This window comes from Athene cunicularia, assembly GCF_003259725.1.
Source record: "Athene cunicularia isolate RWA chromosome Z unlocalized genomic scaffold, athCun1 chrZ_part1, whole genome shotgun sequence".
NCBI lineage: Eukaryota > Metazoa > Chordata > Aves > Strigiformes > Strigidae > Athene > Athene cunicularia.
Window position 1 is genome coordinate 3,790,311 of NW_020799142.1, and position 18,407 is coordinate 3,808,717.

Consider the following 18,407-nt stretch of genomic DNA (forward strand, 5'->3'; position numbering starts at 1 on the left):
CCTGGGCAGCTTGTTGCAATGCTTAACAATCCTTTTGGGGCAGAAATTTTTCCTAATATCCAATCTAAACCTCCACTGGTACAATTTGAGGTAGTTTCATCTTATTACTTGGGAAAAAGAGACCAACACCCACCTTGCTACAACCTCCTTTCAGGTTGTTGTAGAGAGCAATAAGGTCTTTCTTGAGCCTTTGTAAAATGTCTGTATTCCTCAGTTGCAGACTTCCAGTCATACGAGCTATCCCACTCTAGCTCCATGATCCCAGTGAGGTTATAGCCCCATGATTGTACACACTTTAACTTCTCCTGTTTGTTCCTCACACAGTGTGCATTAGTGTAGAGACATGCCAGAGAGGCACCCATGCATTTCTATGCCACAGCACAGGCTTGAGAGTTTCCCCACAAGCCTGCTCTGTTGCACCTCATATGCTCAGGCGGATTCCACTTCATCTCAGTTGTGCGGATTGCCCTTGTGTTCCTACCAGCCAGAGCCCTTGCCTTGCCTGCCCTGTCCCCAACTTCCTTACTTATTTGTTAAGGAATCACTCTTTCCCTCATCATTTCTAGTTTAAAGCTCTCCCTACCTGGCTGGCCAACCTCTCAACAGATACTTTTTCTCCATTTAGTCAGATCCTATCTATGTTTACCTCTTACTCTGGTATAAAAATCTGCCATGTTTTGGGCTCACTTAAACTCAAGGTCTGAAACAGCATTGAGAAGCAACTACAAAATTAAAGAAGTTTTATGTTAGTTCTTCACTCCTTTCACTACATTATTTGGCTGCTGAATATGTGGAAAATCCTAACATATTGAAAATTTGTTGTGATGTGTCTTATTCATAAAGTGTCTGGATGGGTGGTTATACAGAGCAGAATTACCAGGGCGCTGGTTGTAGAGGAGGCAGTCTTTACAATTTATATACGTGTACAGTGTCTGTAAATTTTATATACAGTTTATAGTGTTTACTACATAATACTTTATAGTGTGTTCTAATAATTTCCAAAGGATGTCCATCTCCTATGGAAAACAGCTGGATCTCATTCTGAAATTGCCTGGTGACAAGGAGGAGGGTAGTAGCAGTGAGACTGCAGAGTTTGTATAACTGAAAAATACAAACGTGAGGCATTTATTATATTTATTACATTTATTACATTCTTACACTGTGCCAGATATAGTGATACCCAAATTGAATGTGCTCCTTATGTTTATAAAGATTTAGAAACAACAATAATAAATACCATAGCTTGTCTACTGATAGAGTTGGCCCCTGTGGTGATGCCAATCACTGTGGAGTCCCAGTGCAATATATTTTGTAGAGTAAGACCAAATATAATACTACACTAGCAAAACAGTTTTTGGAAAGCAATGAGAAGAGCAAATTTTGGCTCACATTTTAGCCCCTTTTTAAGGTTTGGCAGATTACTAAGTCTTGTAAATGCTACTAGAAAAAGTTGAAGTAGTTTACCAACAAGTGATGGTGCCTTCAAATTTTGTGAGGATTCTGTTAGATATTTTACAAAATTTTTACCATAAGGTTTGAAATCTACTGTACAGTTGGTCCACTCCAAAGCAATTTTTTGGCTGTTGGGTACAAATCTGAAATTATTTACAAGAAAAAAGGCAAATTTTTGGCAAGTGTTTAATATGGCAGTTTCAATTTGTTATAGTGGTATATGCCTTTCTTTCATAATATCTGTCATTTGAAATATGTGAACTATTTCCATTAGGCAGTGTTGCTGTAGATAAAAATGTAGCAGATTTATTCCATACAGAGATTATGCTCAGCAGGCTTTAAACTGTGATGGGCAGGAGTTCTCTCAAGGATTTGACTCACTGCATTTCCTTCCTTTTTTCTTTGACTCAACTGTAGCAAAGTTGTTTAAATATTATCGTTTCTTATTTTTGTTTGGTGCATTGTTCTTTGTTCCTACCTTCTTGCTTATACATGTTTGTGTATTGTGTGTAATATGAAGCAATGGCACAAAAACCATTTTCTGGTACCTAGAAAATATAGTGTATCTGTAGTTTTCAATACACAGAAAATAGTAGGGTACTTGAATATTGGGGAAAAAGGTGGTTTGTGCATAGAAAAATCTTCTAATAAATACATAAGGGGCTTGTGTATTTATTAGAAAAATAATGCTGACAATGTTTACTTATGTTGACAAATAATTAGATAATATTTGTAATCAGTTGTCAGCAAAAAATATCAAATCCTACTTTGTATGCAAATGTCATAAAATAGTTAGAGATTTCTGTTTTTTCTGCTAGTAAATACATTGAAATTAATAATTGACAAGTGATAGCTATTGCTGACTTCAGAAGCACTTAGAAAATAATGGCAAACAAGACAGAGGGAGCAGCTCTTTCTTCTGGTAAATAGGCACATGCAGTCTTCCACCATTTTGCTGCAAGAGCAAACAAGCATACTCTGTTAAAGTGACTTTTGTAGTATGATGCCAGAATTCAGAAATGACAGCTCTAAACCTATCTTACGCCACTTCAAAAATCATGCTTCAAAATAGGTGGTGCTGTTTAACCCAGTGGATCTGTGTGCCATTCTCTAGCTGCTGTACCTCATGTAGAGGTTACAGTCTGCTATTCTTTACATGCTCTGGTTCTTTGCTGATGTGGTTGGTAGCTTATGTATATTTTCATCCACAGGTCCTACGTTCAGTGTTAAAAGGTAATGCAAAGAGGGGACATACTTGCAGTGGTTATACTGTCTTTATAACCACTAATCCACCATCTGTCAGATGAATATTAATTTATTTACAATAATACGGTATCTATTATCTATGTGTTTACATATTATTTTTATATTTTTAATAATATGCACGTAAAAATATATGCTGTTGCTTATATTAAATATATTAATAAATCTACAAAACATATTTATTTATATCTGTATAAAGGACTATTTAATAGATACACCGTGCTCACCACCCAAAAAAAATTGCCTCAAACTCAGGAGTGTTCTTGGAAGAGTAGTAGTATTCTCCCCTCAGGTGACCCAGTGGGTCAGAGCTCAGGTAATGAACAGTTCAGCTTTTCGCCTCTAAGTACCTTAAATACTGCTTTCTTCATGGGATTGAAACTAACTGTCACATTATGACTGGAAAATTCTGTCCTGAATCATACTGGAGGTTTAGTTCTAGATTTTGTCAAACTCATAATTACACTTTATTCAAGACTGAAGATACTGTGAGAGGGATTCAACGTATAATACGTAATACTGTATTCAGCACATAATACAACAAGGCCTGATCTTGACTAGGTTGTATTGGGAACCAAAATTTCATTAGTCATTGTATGAGCATCAATAACAATATCATTTCACACACAATGATGGAGATGGTGACTTTAAAATTACAAATCAGGTTTAAAAGAATAGTAACACCATCTCCTAAAATAATTTTGTGATTTTTGCTTTGTGGGTTACTAATTTTCCAGAACTGAACATACAATGTTAAGGAAAAAGCTGCCCATCATTGTTTCCATTTTCTCATGTTACTGCTTTGTCTAATACTATTGTGGTTTTTGACATATCTTATTTCTTTAGTTATCATTTTTAAGTTTATCCCTAAATTACCACTTCACATGTATTTAGTTAGCTACCGGTTTCTGAAATACTGTTCAGCATTAAATATTTTCCCAATTTGAGGATCTAATGTCTTTATATGAACAAAATAGAGCTAGTATGCCAGCGATACTGTATGAGTTTGATCACCGGGTAACGAAAGATGTTTCAATATATATATATACATTGAAGAGAAGTATGTTTTTGCTAAAAGTTCAAGAGAAATTTACATGAAGCAAAATGAGACAGGCTATGCTATCAAGAAACATAGAAACTGAATTTAATATAGTAGGTATAGTTAAATTAATTGAGAGGAATACAAGAGTGTTGTCTGTTACAGTAGTAAGTAGCCTCCAAGTCTGAAAAATTAGGTTTGTCACCAAAACTAATAATTTGAGAAAATTGTGTTTTGGTCATAAGGTGATACCTTTTCAACTCCAGACTTCAGGCCAGGCCAATTCTGTGGACAGAATTATTTATGTCTTTATGAAAAACTGAAACATTTTAAATACATCAATAGATAATGTTGGATACTTCACATACTTCATAAATTCTCAGTTACTCCATTGCTTAATTAAGAAACTGTATTTAAAGGCCTGATTTTTATGTTGGTCTCATGATCCCTGTCAGTGGCAGGTACACCAGTTTTATATTCATGTTGATGTATATAAAATTGGGTCTATTGAAAGAACTGGAATATGTCTGTACCAGCTTGCCAGATCAGTTGAATTTGTTCTGATGAAATATTAGATGGATCAGTATCAGGTTATAAAAATTTTATGTGTATTGAAGTGGTTATTCCTGCACTGTTTATCCTTAAAATTTAGAAAGATTCTTACAGTACAGATATCCTTCAGTTCAGGCAGAAATTATTCGTCTTTGAATGCAAAGCTTGATGGAACTATGCTAGCCATAGTCTCCAGTAAATGCACAGATCATGTGACAGCACAGAGAAGACAGTTGTTTGCTCCAATTCTGTTACATTTCTGATAGCGATGTGAGCACAGCTGGTGGAAAATGGTGTTTCTGTGTGTCACAGCAAATCCTTTGTCTTGCAGGGCTGTAATCCTCAGAGGACATGCTTCACTTTCATCTTGCAGTTTTTCAAAGACACTCAGTCTCAGCTGTTAATTTTTGAGACTAAGCAATATGAAATATGAAATACTGTTTAATGACTTTGTGAGGATGCAGCGTTGAAGCGTTCACATTCTAGAAAGCTTTGAATCGTAAAGTGTACTTCGTTTTTGTATGTAATTTCATAAACTCTTACATTAACAGAGAGCACCTCAAGGCAAGCATGATGCAGGTTCCCATGATACAGAGAGGCAGAATGAAGGTCAAGGAGCAGCAGAAATCAGTGTGGCAACTGGCAGTACTGGTCAGGTAAATTGATTATTTTGTCTGTTAATAATATAATTAAATACTTGAAATGTACAATGCTGGTATATCAGTATATACCCTAACAGTATTTGTATGCTTGTTCATTTTAAAAAGATGGTTTTTTTCTTTCTATCTATACATGAGAAATTTCTGGTGTTTATTAGAAGGAAATGTAAAAGATTAAGTATAAATATTCAGTGATGCAGGGAGCATTTTTCTTCTGTTTAAATGATTAATGAGTGTAATGCTATGAAGGAGATAACAGGAATGGTTACAGAAAATTTATTTTATTGTAGGTGAACTGTAATATTAAAGTGTGATTTAATTATGGAAAATCGTTCAAATTTTCACTTTAGAAGTTATCACTGAAATACAGTGATTTTTAAACAAGAGGAGAAGCAAATAGCAGGCTTATCATGAATGTTTCTTTAATGCTGTTTTAGATAAACCTTTGAAACAATAGTATCAATCTCCTGGAAGTGGGCTGAAGGATTATTTAAATGCTTCTAAATAATTTTTCATTGCTGTTCCTTTTATTAGTTAAATACATTAGTGAAATATTTGAAGGGTACATTAAATTCTTTACTTGTCTTTTAAAACAAATATTTATCAACATTTATGACTTATTTCTCTGGCTAAAAATACTTTGATTTACTGTGTGCTAATGATCATTCCCTTCATGATTCCCAACTATAGCTGAGACATTTCCGTTAATAATTTGCATTCTTAAAACTTAACACTACAAATTTAGTAGTTGAATTCATATGCAAAATATTTTTTGCTACTCTAGGGAAGTAGAGTTATTTAAATTCCTCTAAAATTGTCTTGTGCAAGAAGATTTATCAGAAAGAATAAATATTGTCATTTGGCTAGAATATTTGACTTGATTAAACTTTAAGCACAGCCCGTAATTTTGCTTTTGAAATATGTTTGATCACCATTTGAAATTAAGTTCTATCAGCCGTATCTGAGCAATTGCCTGAGGCTCTGACTGTAATTCTTATGACAGCTTTATTGTTTGGGAAGAAGATAGATCAGTGCTGCTTTGGGGCTGAAAGCATAATGTATTTAAATAATTGATGCATTGTGGCTGTATCATCCATCTACACTATATGAATCAGGAGTTTCTCTGGACAACATATTTTACAGGGAAGGAAGGAAGAGGGTATTGTCATGTCTTCACAAACTTAAGCAAGTGGGACATCCATTCAGACTTCATTTGAGGTCTTATGCTGAGGATTTGTGCAATTTTGAACTTTGCCTCATAAAAATATATAAAACATGCATATTCCTTCCTCCTGGAGGTGGATAGAGCCAGAGCGCTGAATCTGTGTTAAACAGACATAAGGGGATTATTTACTTTCAGTGCAAGGCCAGACAGAGGAGGTTTAATGGATTGGGCATTAACGTTTATTTCTGATAAACCAGCTGAGTACTTTGAGCAATCACTATTCAGTGGAATGCAAAAAAAGTTTTAACTTGGTTCTAATTGATTTTGTAGTCACATAATCAGGGTTAACTGAAACATTTCCAGTTGAATCCAAGATTTTTCAGGATTCAATTATGTCCTTTTCTGTATCATCTTTCAGCTGTCTTCCCTTTTCCATTATGCTCACTGTTAATGCTGCTTCATACCTTTGTTTTGCAAGTTTTAGGAAGAAATTCAATTAAGATTGTCTTTTTTGTTAAGAAAATGTGCCACAAAATAGGGATAACTACCTAATTGGCAGAGTAAATAGCAAGCATAGTAAACCAAGGAGAGAAAGACAGTAAAGTAAGAAAGGAGAAAACAGGATGAAGTAGACAGAAGATTTTGAAAGAGAAGGTTCTATACAAGAAGAGTCTACATCTTTTCATTTCCCGTTTTCTCAGATGAATGGCAACACATTTTACACTAGTTCTTTCACATCAGTCTTTAGGAGCCAGTAAGAAACATAGTTACACTTTATTTGGGCATTCTGGCATCCTCAAGGTAGCAAGGCCACATGATGGCTCTGAAGGAAATAGTTATCGAATCAAAGTTGATACAGATTTGGGAAAAAAATAGGAAAAATATGCTCTTTCTGTCTACACCATGGTGAATTTTAATAGGTAGTGTTCCAAACATTCATTTTTTACCTTCTTGGATGAAACAATCATACTGAACTTAAATAACTGAGAATTCTGGCAGGTACATTGTGTTGAACTTGTGATCCTCTCAATGTAGTTTGAGGTCAAGATGATATTAAGGGATTGCTTGGTGTAAAAATCTGGGAATTTGTTCCCATGTTGCTAGGACTGCAGATTATTTAGGTGAATAATTGAGAAAATCCGGTGTAATTTCCATTATAAGCTTTAAGATTTTTAATTTTTCCTATAGTCAACACAGAGCTTGTTTACGTAGGAAATATATAAATAATACAATTTATTCCAATTGTATGAAATTAAATCATTCTAGTTATATTCTTTTAGTGTAATACTTATTCTGGAACACACATGAAGTGTTCTGGATTCACCTGGGAGAGTGAAACAAGTGTAATAATGTATGCTTAAATATTCTACTTATAACTAGAATTTTTTTCTTTCTAGCCAAACTCTATATGAAATTATTTCAACCTTTTACTTACAGTCATTTTCAACTTCAGATTTTAGATGTTGAACTGTATGAACAGCAAATAGTCAGAGGGGAATGTTGTTTCTTCATGGTGCACCTAGAAGAAACACAGAAATATTTCAAGAGTGTCTTTCATACAGTTTACTTCAGTGTGTTATATATTTTTATTGAAAAAAACCTGATACTCAAGTGATCCATATAGCTTGAAAATGTTGTTTTGCAAATTAAGCTAATAATTTCGTGAACAGATTCCAGCCTTTGTAGAGGATCAACAAAAGACTGGTGACTAGCCCAGTAAAACAGTGTTCTGATACTAAAAGTGTTTGCTAGTCAAATGTATTTTTAAGTTCCTCAAAGTGAACGGGAAGGTGGGGACATAGTAGGGGAAAGCTAACAGATAGGAAGCAGGGAAAAACAAAGAAAACAGCAATGAACAAAGAAAAAAAAAAAGGTGCAAAGAGAGTGAGTGGGTAAAAAATAGTTTAAAAAAAGGAAAAAATGTAAATAGACAAAATCCATTAAAAGAGGACAAAAATGCTAATAACTGAGTTTTGCTACTACAGGTAGGAGCATGCTGTTTACAGTAATTTCTAAGAAAAATACAGCAAATAGTGTCTGGGTTATTTTATAGCTTTTCATTAAGAAATTAAATAGATTCATCCACTCATAATTTGTTTTTGATACAGACACATTCAAGCAGGGTTACTCCTTATCCAGATGAATCTCTTTTTACTTGTCAGTTCTTGTATACATGATTGTGTTCTGAAGAAGTACAGACTTACTCCTATGCACTACATAATCAGACATAAAAGTTGAGGCTGTTATTTTCTCTCTGTAAAAGTATAGTTCGGTTTGTTTCAAAGTCCACTTCTCCTCCTCCTTGGTGAAATTAGTAATTACAAAATAATTCAATTGAAAATACAGCGCTATTGAGACAATTTCAGCAAAAGTTGTTAATAGAACCCAGTTCAACGGCGACCTCTAAGTTGTGTCAGGGCAGAGAGGACCTAACTTAACAAAAGTAAGTTGACAGTTCATTACTATCAATACGATTTCATGATCCAGTGCTGAAACTGAATTAGGCAATAGTTGTTTTTTCACTCAGACTTTGTTTTATACTGAGTTGTTGTTTAAATCTGTAGGGTTCTGCTGCTCGAATGGACCATGAGACAGCCAGCGTTATGAGCTCTAGTAATAATTACTCTGTTCCTCGCAGACTGACAAGTCATCTGGGTACCAAGGTAACCGAAGATTACAAACCACAGGTCGCTAATGCTACATTTTTACTAATACAATAACCTCATTTTTTCTGCCAATAGTACTAGTGAACAATCTATCTACACATAGTAATATTGTGAAGTTAAAATATTAGAATATTTTTTCAACTTTGAAATATATGCACAGAAATCCTTTTTTTTTCTTGTTGATGATCAGTTAAGAGATGTTATAGCAAGGAAAAAATGACTGCTAGAAATTACTAGAATATCTAAAAAGCTTGTCATGTTGATTTATAATCCATGATGAAAACTAACCCTTTCAAGAGCAGTTCTTTGAATACATCCTCAGATGCAATTACTAAGAAATTAAGCAAAAAAAACCCAAACAAATAAACAAAAACCCCAAAAAAGTTATGTAAACCGTTCATGGTGATAAATGTCTGTTCACAGAAGACTGTGCTCAAAGTATGTGTGCAGCATGAAAAGAGAGGGGAAGAAAAGGACAAATCTGCAACACAAAACTGAGGTCATGAACCACTGGAGTTTATACTGCCTATGGAATCATCAACAGTATCAATACTGTTGGTGATATGCTGAGCGCTGTCTTCTGGGAAGCAGGGCCCATTAGCTTGACACGGTATTACTTACTTTGGGCCTTAAACCAGTGTTACAGTGTTGTACTTTCAGTCCTGTGCTGTATGCACGTACCAAACGGAGGTGACACAAGCCAGTCTGTCTGTCTGCAAGTTTTTATTGTGAATTGTAGAACTCCTAAACACTGCAAACAACAGGAGAGCCCTGAAGGCAGGGAAAGGGACTGAGTGTGAAAGGACGCAGACAAAGAAATAGGTTGAATTGAGTGTGTTATGGGTTTGAGAAGAAGGGAAGGTGTTAGAGATTCTAAATAGAGGAATACATTTTCAGATGCAGAAAGAGATGTGTCTGTGGGCAGTGTGTGTATACAGAGAGAGAGAGAGAAGAGAGAGAGTGAAAAGATGTGTCTGTGGGCAGTGTGTGTATACAGAGAGAGAGAGTGAAATTTTAGTTTTTCCTATACTATATTTCCCACAACCTGGAGGCTGAATTTTGGTGGCTTCTTCAGCTTTATCCTCTGACAAAAACTTTACCTTCCAAATCCAAATAACACTGGATTAAAGCTGCCACTTGAAATCTCTCTCAAGAGGCATCTGTAAAGCAGATTAAATTCACTCTTCTTTAAGAATCCAAGTGTTTTGTTGTAATACTGTATTCGATTTTTCCCAGACCAAGAAGACAGGAGTTCCAAACTGAGATGCTAGGATGTCATAAAATTGACTCCAAGACTATTTCAGTGGATTTTGCATGTGATCATACAGTTTCACAGATGCTCAGTTTTCTATTGCTTCAGCAATCCTATAGTATTTAGAGAAGTACCTGTTAACAGACTTGCTGCTAAGCAGGCTACCCACTGTTACTCACGTTATTTATAACTTGGTATTTGTACTCATCTTCAGAGACAATTCAAATAAAATCATTCATTGGTCTGGTAACCAGTGCAAATATCGAGTTATCAGTAGAAAACTTTGTCTAACAGTGCAAAGTCTCATTTCTTCCTTAATTGCTATATTCTAAAGAAACATACACACTGCTACTTTACAATTCCCTTTGATAGTTTCTTTATGTTGTGCTTTGATTTTGAATGTTCCTACTTACCTTGGCTTCAGGAGTTTGGAGTTTCTAGGTAGTATCTAAAATCATCCTCTACATCTTGTTATTCTAAGTACACTAGAAGAACCAAATGCATTTCTTTATCTAAAGCTGTTATTGAAGAGAACAGAACAAGAAAGATAAACCAAATAGTGTGTTGACCACTGTATTACACAACAGCCAAGGGAATACCTCAAAGATTGGTATTATATGAGAAATCTTTTGACTCCAAGTTAACTGTAATGCTGGGTTTTCATGGCTTGATTTAATTTGACAAATGCTCAGTATTTTATATATATTAAATGAGCATTTGTTTGTTTTAGTGGTTTTATTCCTGTAAAATTGAAAAAATGTTAATTTAACTCTTCAGTTTTAACTCTTCAGTCAGTCATCATAAACTGCTTAATCATAAAAATGATTAGTTAATTTGAAATAGTTTTAAAGGAAAACGTAATTATACGTGGATGTCAGATTTTTTTGCAACACAATGTAAACTAAAAATTCATGTAAACATCCTTATCCTATGTCTAGAATAATTGATTTAATACCACATAACAAATAGTTTTTCACTGAAGAACAGATTTACATGAAAATGTGATTCTTACAGAACATTTTTTTGAGTCAGAATTAATTTTAAATGTATTTTAGATTTCTCAAACAGGAGGACTTCCATTAGTATGTTTTTGTACAATGAAAATTTAGAAGTCCTTGTCATTGGTCTTGTAGATTAATACATTTACATACAGCTACCACCCACTTCTTCTAGCCATTTAACCACTAAGTGAAATTTATTAACGTTATGAATGCTGAAGTAATGTACTTAATTATTTCTAAATAGCACAAATTTTTGTGGGGGGGGGGGGGTTGCCCATGTGTAACATTCAAATTTAATTTTAATTTAATTTAATGTGTATTTTTAAAATGTAACTGTATTTTTAAAATCATTTGACCTGCAGGTGGAAATGGTCTATTCATTGTTATCAATGCTTGGTACTCATGATAAAGATGACATGTCAAGAACATTGCTAGCAATGTCTAGCTCCCAAGACAGCTGCATAGCCATGCGCCAGTCTGGATGTCTTCCTCTCCTCATCCAGCTTTTACATGGCAACGATAAAGACTCTGTCTTGTTAGGAAATTCTCGTGGTAGTAAAGAGGCCCGTGCCAGAGCCAGCGCAGCACTGCATAACATCATTCACTCCCAGCCTGATGATAAGCGAGGCAGACGGGAAATCCGTGTACTCCATCTTTTGGAGCAGATCCGTGCTTACTGTGAAACGTGTTGGGAATGGCAGGAAGCACATGAACAAGGCATGGACCAAGACAAAAACCCAAGTAGGTTCTGTATTCTGTATAAAACGGTTTTAAGGATATATTGAAAACAGTGAATTTATGGGAAGTACAAATTTAATATAACTTCTAGTTGAATGTATGTGAGTTTTCTTATATATAAATGTGTGTATGTGTGTGTGTATATATATATATATATATATATATATTTCTTTTTAAATTGAAGTGGTGCTCATAAATAGTATCTCTTACAGATATGATTCCCTATTTGTAAACTTATTTAAATCATGGACCTTGGTGTGCTTTCCAGATAATAGTTCTAGTGTTTTATATTTATAATCTGTAAATTATTATTGAATTTATACTCATTCTCTTTTACGTTGGTAATGTATAATGGTAATGGATAATGAAACAGATCTACATAAATAATCCCAAATTACTTTTCACACAGATGTATTCAGGACATAGCACATTTCATTTAGGAGAGGGACAGAGAGCACAAATTAAATAATCTAAATCTGTTCAATATAATATGAACTGTTACTTATAATGTTGTATGTAAATTTGTATTAAAATATTAAAGAGGTGACAATGTAAGGGAATAGAAATTCTCTTGGGGAACAGTTAGAAAAAAGGTTTAGCCTCCTGAATTGCTTACCTGCTTTTCTGAATTGAGGGCATTTTTTTAAGCAGAGGCTGTAGGTGTCCATGACAGACATATTGCGGAAATCAGTGGGCTGCTTCATGGGTGTTGGAGTTTACTGCAAGAAGTATTTATCTGGAGTGGGGCTCTGAACAAGATGTGCCAATAACAGTTGTGCATTAGCCAGAATCCAGTTCACAATGATATGAACTTAAAAACTTCTCAGTTATGAAACAAAGTGTTTAATTAACCATTCATAAGGTTGTAACACCCAAACAAACAGCTTATGTTAGATGGCGTATTATTTAATGCCACCAGAATATTTAACCTTCTTGATTTGTTTCACTAAGGTTATAAATTTTTTAAAGTAATAAGATAATTTTTTTGTAATGGGAGTCATATTTCTTACTTAATACATACATATAAGATTCTCCCTAATTTCTTTTTCAGCATCAGATATATTTCTAGTACACACATTTGTTAGTAACATTCTTAACTAATTGTTTGTTCATTGATTACTGGGAAGATACAAACACTGAACAAAACTGCTATTGATTTATTTTAAGATTAGATTTGTTTTGGAAAATTTATGATCTAGACAAAATCACCTAGGAAATACTAATTGTTACCTGGTTTTGGATCAGTGCCTGCTCCAGTGGATCATCAAATCTGTCCTGCAGTGTGTGTTTTGATGAAACTTTCATTTGATGAAGAACACAGGCACGCAATGAATGAGCTTGGTAAGACCAAATGTACTTCTCTGACTTCGTTTGAGAAGCTTGCTGGAAACACTGTCACTTCTTGTGTACCTCACTGGATATATGGCTCTTTTTACTGCTGGTTTAAACAGATCATCAGTTCATTTGTGTTAGTTGTTGCCCTCTAAGTGATGGATATAGTTTAAATTAACCAGACCATTCCCCAGTGGATAAATTATGATGTCAGTTACTCTTTTGTCTGGTATGAATTGTGAATTTTGGAAGATGATGATGATGATGATGATGATGATGATGATGATGATGATGATGATTATTGTTGTTGTTGTTGTTGTTGTTGTTGTTGTTGTTGTTGTTGTTGTTGTTGTTGTTATGGGAATACTTACAATTTTGGAAATACTGGACTTAAAATGGAGACTACTTTCCAGGGTGAGAGGTTCTTTGTTGGTATTTTCATTGGATTTTTTTTTTGGCCTGAGTTGGTTCTTGTTTAAAGCTTGAATTTTTTAGTCTGTTTCTTAGTACTTGTGATATTAGAGTACAGATATTATTTTCTTATTTGTGTGTTTTTAAAGGAGGTTTGCAGGCCATTGCTGAACTGTTGCAAGTGGATTGTGAAATGTATGGACTTACAAATGATCATTATAGTGTTACCTTAAGGAGGTATGCTGGAATGGCTCTGACAAACTTGACTTTTGGAGATGTGGCAAACAAGGTGAGAGTAAAATTTTAAATACACAGTAATTTCAATTCATAGCTATGTTTGAATTGTAGTTCTCAAGACAGGTGATAAAAATCTCCAGGATAGGCTATTGAGTTTGAGCTCAGGATAGAAGTTCAAAATACCTCTGTAATTCCATCCTGTTCCTGACAAAGAGCACCACAAACTAAAAATTATATCATGCAAGTATAGTATCAACTGTCACATTAAATCACTTTTAATTTGTCACTGAAAGTAAGGATTTTATTTATTGCCTTAACTTTTTAATGATCTTTAGCTTAGTATAGCACATAATGATTATGGACCAATGATTACAGATAAGGACCGATTTTTCTGAGAACGTTGAACTAAGGTGGCTAATTGAGTCCAATTCTGTAATGTAATCAGTTATTTAGCAATACTATTAACTGTCTGATGAAATTTTGCAAACCTCTTCAAGCTGGAGCTTGCTTTTAAATATTTGGCGCACATCTGACTCATAATGGGCACTACTTCAAATTATTACAAGAGAAAATTAGGATTCCCTAATTTCAGACAAGAACCTTGCTTTCAAAAGACAGAAAGTTTCAGTAATTTCTTGCCCTAGAGTTTGACAAGCTATGGATCTTAAAATAACTTTGTAATGAGAAGACTTTTATCCTTTTACTGTGGACTAAGACATTTCAGGAGAAAATGGAAATCACAGGCTTCGTGTAACTCAGTTTTTGTTCCAAGTTTTAGACAAGAGTAGAATTGCTTCATGAAATATTGGCTCTTTACATCATCCAATCAGTAATTGCTACAGGGATGTAGTTACTAGGTTTGTAGCATAAACTAAACTACTGGGACATGTAAATGTACATGCTCTCCTGCTGACAAGTAGTACAGTTCTAACGCATACTTTATTTTTGAATAACTTCTGACTGTGCTTTGTCACAAACAATTCCCACCATAAGCCTTACAGTTTTTCAGCTGCTCTTTCTTCAAGTGTCAGAAATATTATATGTGTGTCAGTTTTCAATATTCATGTTATTTTTCATACTATGTTTATTTGAAAGAAAAGAAAATTATTGTGAGATTCAATATACAGTGGGTAACAACACATTGCCAGCTCAAAGGTGACTTTAATCTGGTGCGTAGTAAAGAAGGCTTTTGAAGATAATAGAATTCCAGATCAAGTCCTAGACTTGTAAAAAATACAAAGTTTAGCATAATTTTACCACTTACATATTGTCCAGATTAGAAACTGATAGTTACTCTTAACTTTTTAGTAGTTGTAAACCAAATATTATTGGCAATGTATTTTACTAAGCTTTTATTGATAACTTCAGGTATGATTAGTTTGAGATATCAAAACTTTGTGCAGAGGCAAGCCAAAGCCACCTAATCTGTCATTTAATACTATTTACTTTCTTTTTTCTTGTGATTCCTCCCCAGGCTACATTATGTTCTATGAAGGGCTGCATGAGAGCTCTTGTAGCCCAACTGAAATCAGAAAGTGAAGACTTACAGCAGGTAATGTCCTTTTGAGGTTAAATATTTCTTTAGCTTGGACATTTCCATCACTTTGCATCCCATGAGTTTCATTGCACTGTATTAAAATACTCTGTTTCTGGTCTCCTTTCCTATTATTTACCTTCCTTCTATTCATTTGGCCTTACCAACAGTTAATTTTATACTTGAATTCTATCATCTTCATAAAGTTTCTAGTGTTCTGTCCACAGCCAGCCTTTAGGTTTTCTCTTTGAATAGGCTTCATTTATCTCAGCCTGACTTTTTGGGGTTTTTTTTTGGTAATTATTGTTCTTACGTTGTCTTGTCTGCCTTAACTTTGATGCAAAATCTATACCTGTATTTGTTGCTCTGAGTTATGAAGTACAACTTACTTCTTGTCAAAGTGTTTACTTTGTTTTTTTACCAAAGCACATATAACATATGGGCTATAAAATTCATTTTTATGACACTGATCTGATAGTCGAAGTCCAGTTTTAAAGATAAATTTGATCTATCTTAGATTCTCTAGTTTAGTTTACTAGTGACGGTGCTAATGGATTGAGATTACCCGGAGGGTTAATACAGTACTGTGGCTTTTCCTACAGTTGCAGTGAGTAAATAATAGGGGAATAATAGTAGAGGAAGCTGTACTTCAAAAGAGAATCTGCATTTGACTTGGCAAGTCATACATAACTACTCTCTACACCAGCACCTCTAAGCTTTCTATGTATAAGCAAAGTGTCTGGTGTGATGCCTGAGTGTGTCTTTCAGTGGCTCCTGCCCAGTAAAGAAAACAGCCTGAAAATAAAGTATCTAAGAAGTGCTTAAGGTGATTCTGAGAGTTTAGACAGAACTGTTCTTCACTGGTATGGAACTTATTTTAAATTATTAAATATTAATTTATAATCTATTTAAATTAATATATACTGTAAACAAACTGGAACAGCCTTTGGAAAGGAAAACCCTGTTTTGCTTGCAGTTTGAATTAGGTAAAAGAACAGTTTTAAGTAAAATTGACTTTATCTCTTAAAACACTATATGAAAAAATTTCTCCACTAGAGGGGAAGCTAGCTAGTAATGATTGAGAAAATAATTAGAATTACAATAGAGGTTATTGGGTAAACTCTCTGATTTGGTATTAGGGCGGATATTAAGTATATTCTTGAAAAGGAAGTAGTCCTCCAGCCTGTGGTAGTCTCCAGCCACTGGCACATAGACCCGCATACACACACATGTTGAGCAGGAAACCTCTCACTGAGGAAAAGTTAGAAGTGAGATTTAGTAAAAATATGGGGCTGACTGTGCTCATCAGGCAAAGGGCGTGTCCATACAGCCATATCACCCAGCCAACTGTTTAGATGCAACTGTACCTTTCTGTCCCCTTATCCCTGTGTTTTCCCATGCTTGTATGTCTCTGAACCACCTAGATCCATCCTTTTTTTACTACCTTTGGAACCTTTGGGTCCTCCCAGCTCATAAATTGTCTTCTGCTGTCTCAGAATGCTCTTCGCCTGGATCCCATGAAGTGTCCCACATCCCTAGGCCAGGACTTCTGGACTGACCTACCTTGGAGGGCAGGGTGCCCCCTCCTCTGAGCTTTGGGTTCCCACCTGCCTCTGTGCCCCTGTGCTCCTCTGGGCATGTCAAGGTGGACCTCTGGTGAGCTGATGGCTCCCATGGTGGGCCTGGGAGCAGCCAGATCTCATATAGAGCACATATCTGAATTTTGGACCAAATTTTTTCAACTAGTGTGGAAAGCAGGGAACCTGATTACAAATCTCTGTTTTAGGTGTCCACACACAAAAGCCAGTACCTTTGATCATACTTTTTACTGAAATGTTAGAACAGTCTAGTAGGCAACACAACAGAAAGCAGATTTTAGCAAATTTTAGTTTAGTAGCAGTTTAGTAGCTGAACATGACTACTGTTACTTAATCCATAGCATTCCCAAAATCCAGGAGGAAGGTCTGATAAACTGCTAAAGAAGTAGCTATATTGGGATACATTATTTTTCTTTTACATTTTGCAGGTTATTGCAAGTGTATTGAGGAACCTGTCCTGGCGAGCAGATGTAAACAGTAAAAAGACTCTAAGAGAAGTTGGAAGTGTGAAAGCATTGATGGAGTGTGCTTTAGAAGTTAAGAAGGTATCCTGTATAAATGATTGAGATAAATTTTGTAGAGATTGCATTTATTTTACACAAAACATTACAAATATTGTAATTATTTTTTGATAAAAGCAGTTAGTCAAATACTTGGGGTGTTTTTGAATCACAGAATTACAGAATCATCTAGGTTGGAAAGGACCTTGAAGATCATCCAGTCCAACCATTGAAGAAGAGTTGCTTTGAGTTAACATAGCAGCAGACCACAATGCAGCAGTGACATCTCAAAACTACTAGTATTTCTGTAATTTTGTTTATGAGGGTTGACAGCTTTTGCTCTTCAGTTTCATGAGCTGTGCTGTTGAAATAGCCTTTTTCATAATTTTACAATTTAATAAAACCTCTTGTGTTAGTGAATAGATTAAGTACCACTTATGTAATTTTCTAGATGTATTTTTGGTATCTAGGTGGGATTATGTTCCATCTCAGAGTTGTTTGCCAGCTAGTCTTCAAGCCGTTATGGCAGCTAACAAGTATTGTGGCACATATTTCTGAAAACATTGGGGCAAGCAATACCAAATCCATAGGTGAAGGAAGGAGAGAAACAAACAAAATAATTACGAATGCACTGCTGCCTGCATCTAGCTTATCAGCCCAGAAAGCAGAAATCGGAACATACTTAAGTCCTTGAAGCTAACTTAAGTATTTCAGAAAGCTTATGATCAATAGTTGAAAACTTCTCAAATTCTTTCATTTTGTTATTTTCCTAGGAATCCACCCTAAAAAGTGTTCTGAGTGCCTTATGGAATTTGTCAGCACACTGTACCGAGAACAAAGCTGATATATGTGCTGTTGATGGTGCTCTTGCATTTCTAGTTGGCACACTCACATACCGGAGCCAAACAAACACTTTAGCCATCATAGAAAGTGGAGGAGGAATATTAAGAAACGTTTCTAGCTTAATTGCTACTAATGAGGACCATAGGTGAGTATACTTCTTCTGAA

At 34.9% G+C, this 18,407-nt stretch overlaps 1 protein-coding gene across 2 annotated transcripts in view; it reads left to right on the forward strand.

Annotated features, from left to right (window-relative positions):
• The window catches only part of APC (APC, WNT signaling pathway regulator), a 62,713-nt gene that overhangs the window by 34,999 nt on the left and 9,307 nt on the right, over window positions 1-18,407 (forward strand). Inside the window, exons 7-14 of one of the 2 annotated variants that reach the window (XM_026865347.1) lie at window positions 4,858-4,962; window positions 8,695-8,817; window positions 11,412-11,790; window positions 13,033-13,128; window positions 13,680-13,819; window positions 15,242-15,319; window positions 17,328-17,444; window positions 18,173-18,387. In XM_026865347.1, coding sequence (XP_026721148.1) covers window positions 4,858-4,962; window positions 8,695-8,817; window positions 11,412-11,790; window positions 13,033-13,128; window positions 13,680-13,819; window positions 15,242-15,319; window positions 17,328-17,444; window positions 18,173-18,387 — 1,253 coding nt within the window. The remainder of the gene's footprint in view (window positions 1-4,857; window positions 4,963-8,694; window positions 8,818-11,411; window positions 11,791-13,032; window positions 13,129-13,679; window positions 13,820-15,241; window positions 15,320-17,327; window positions 17,445-18,172; window positions 18,388-18,407) is intronic. The other variant, XM_026865348.1, reaches the window with a different exon arrangement.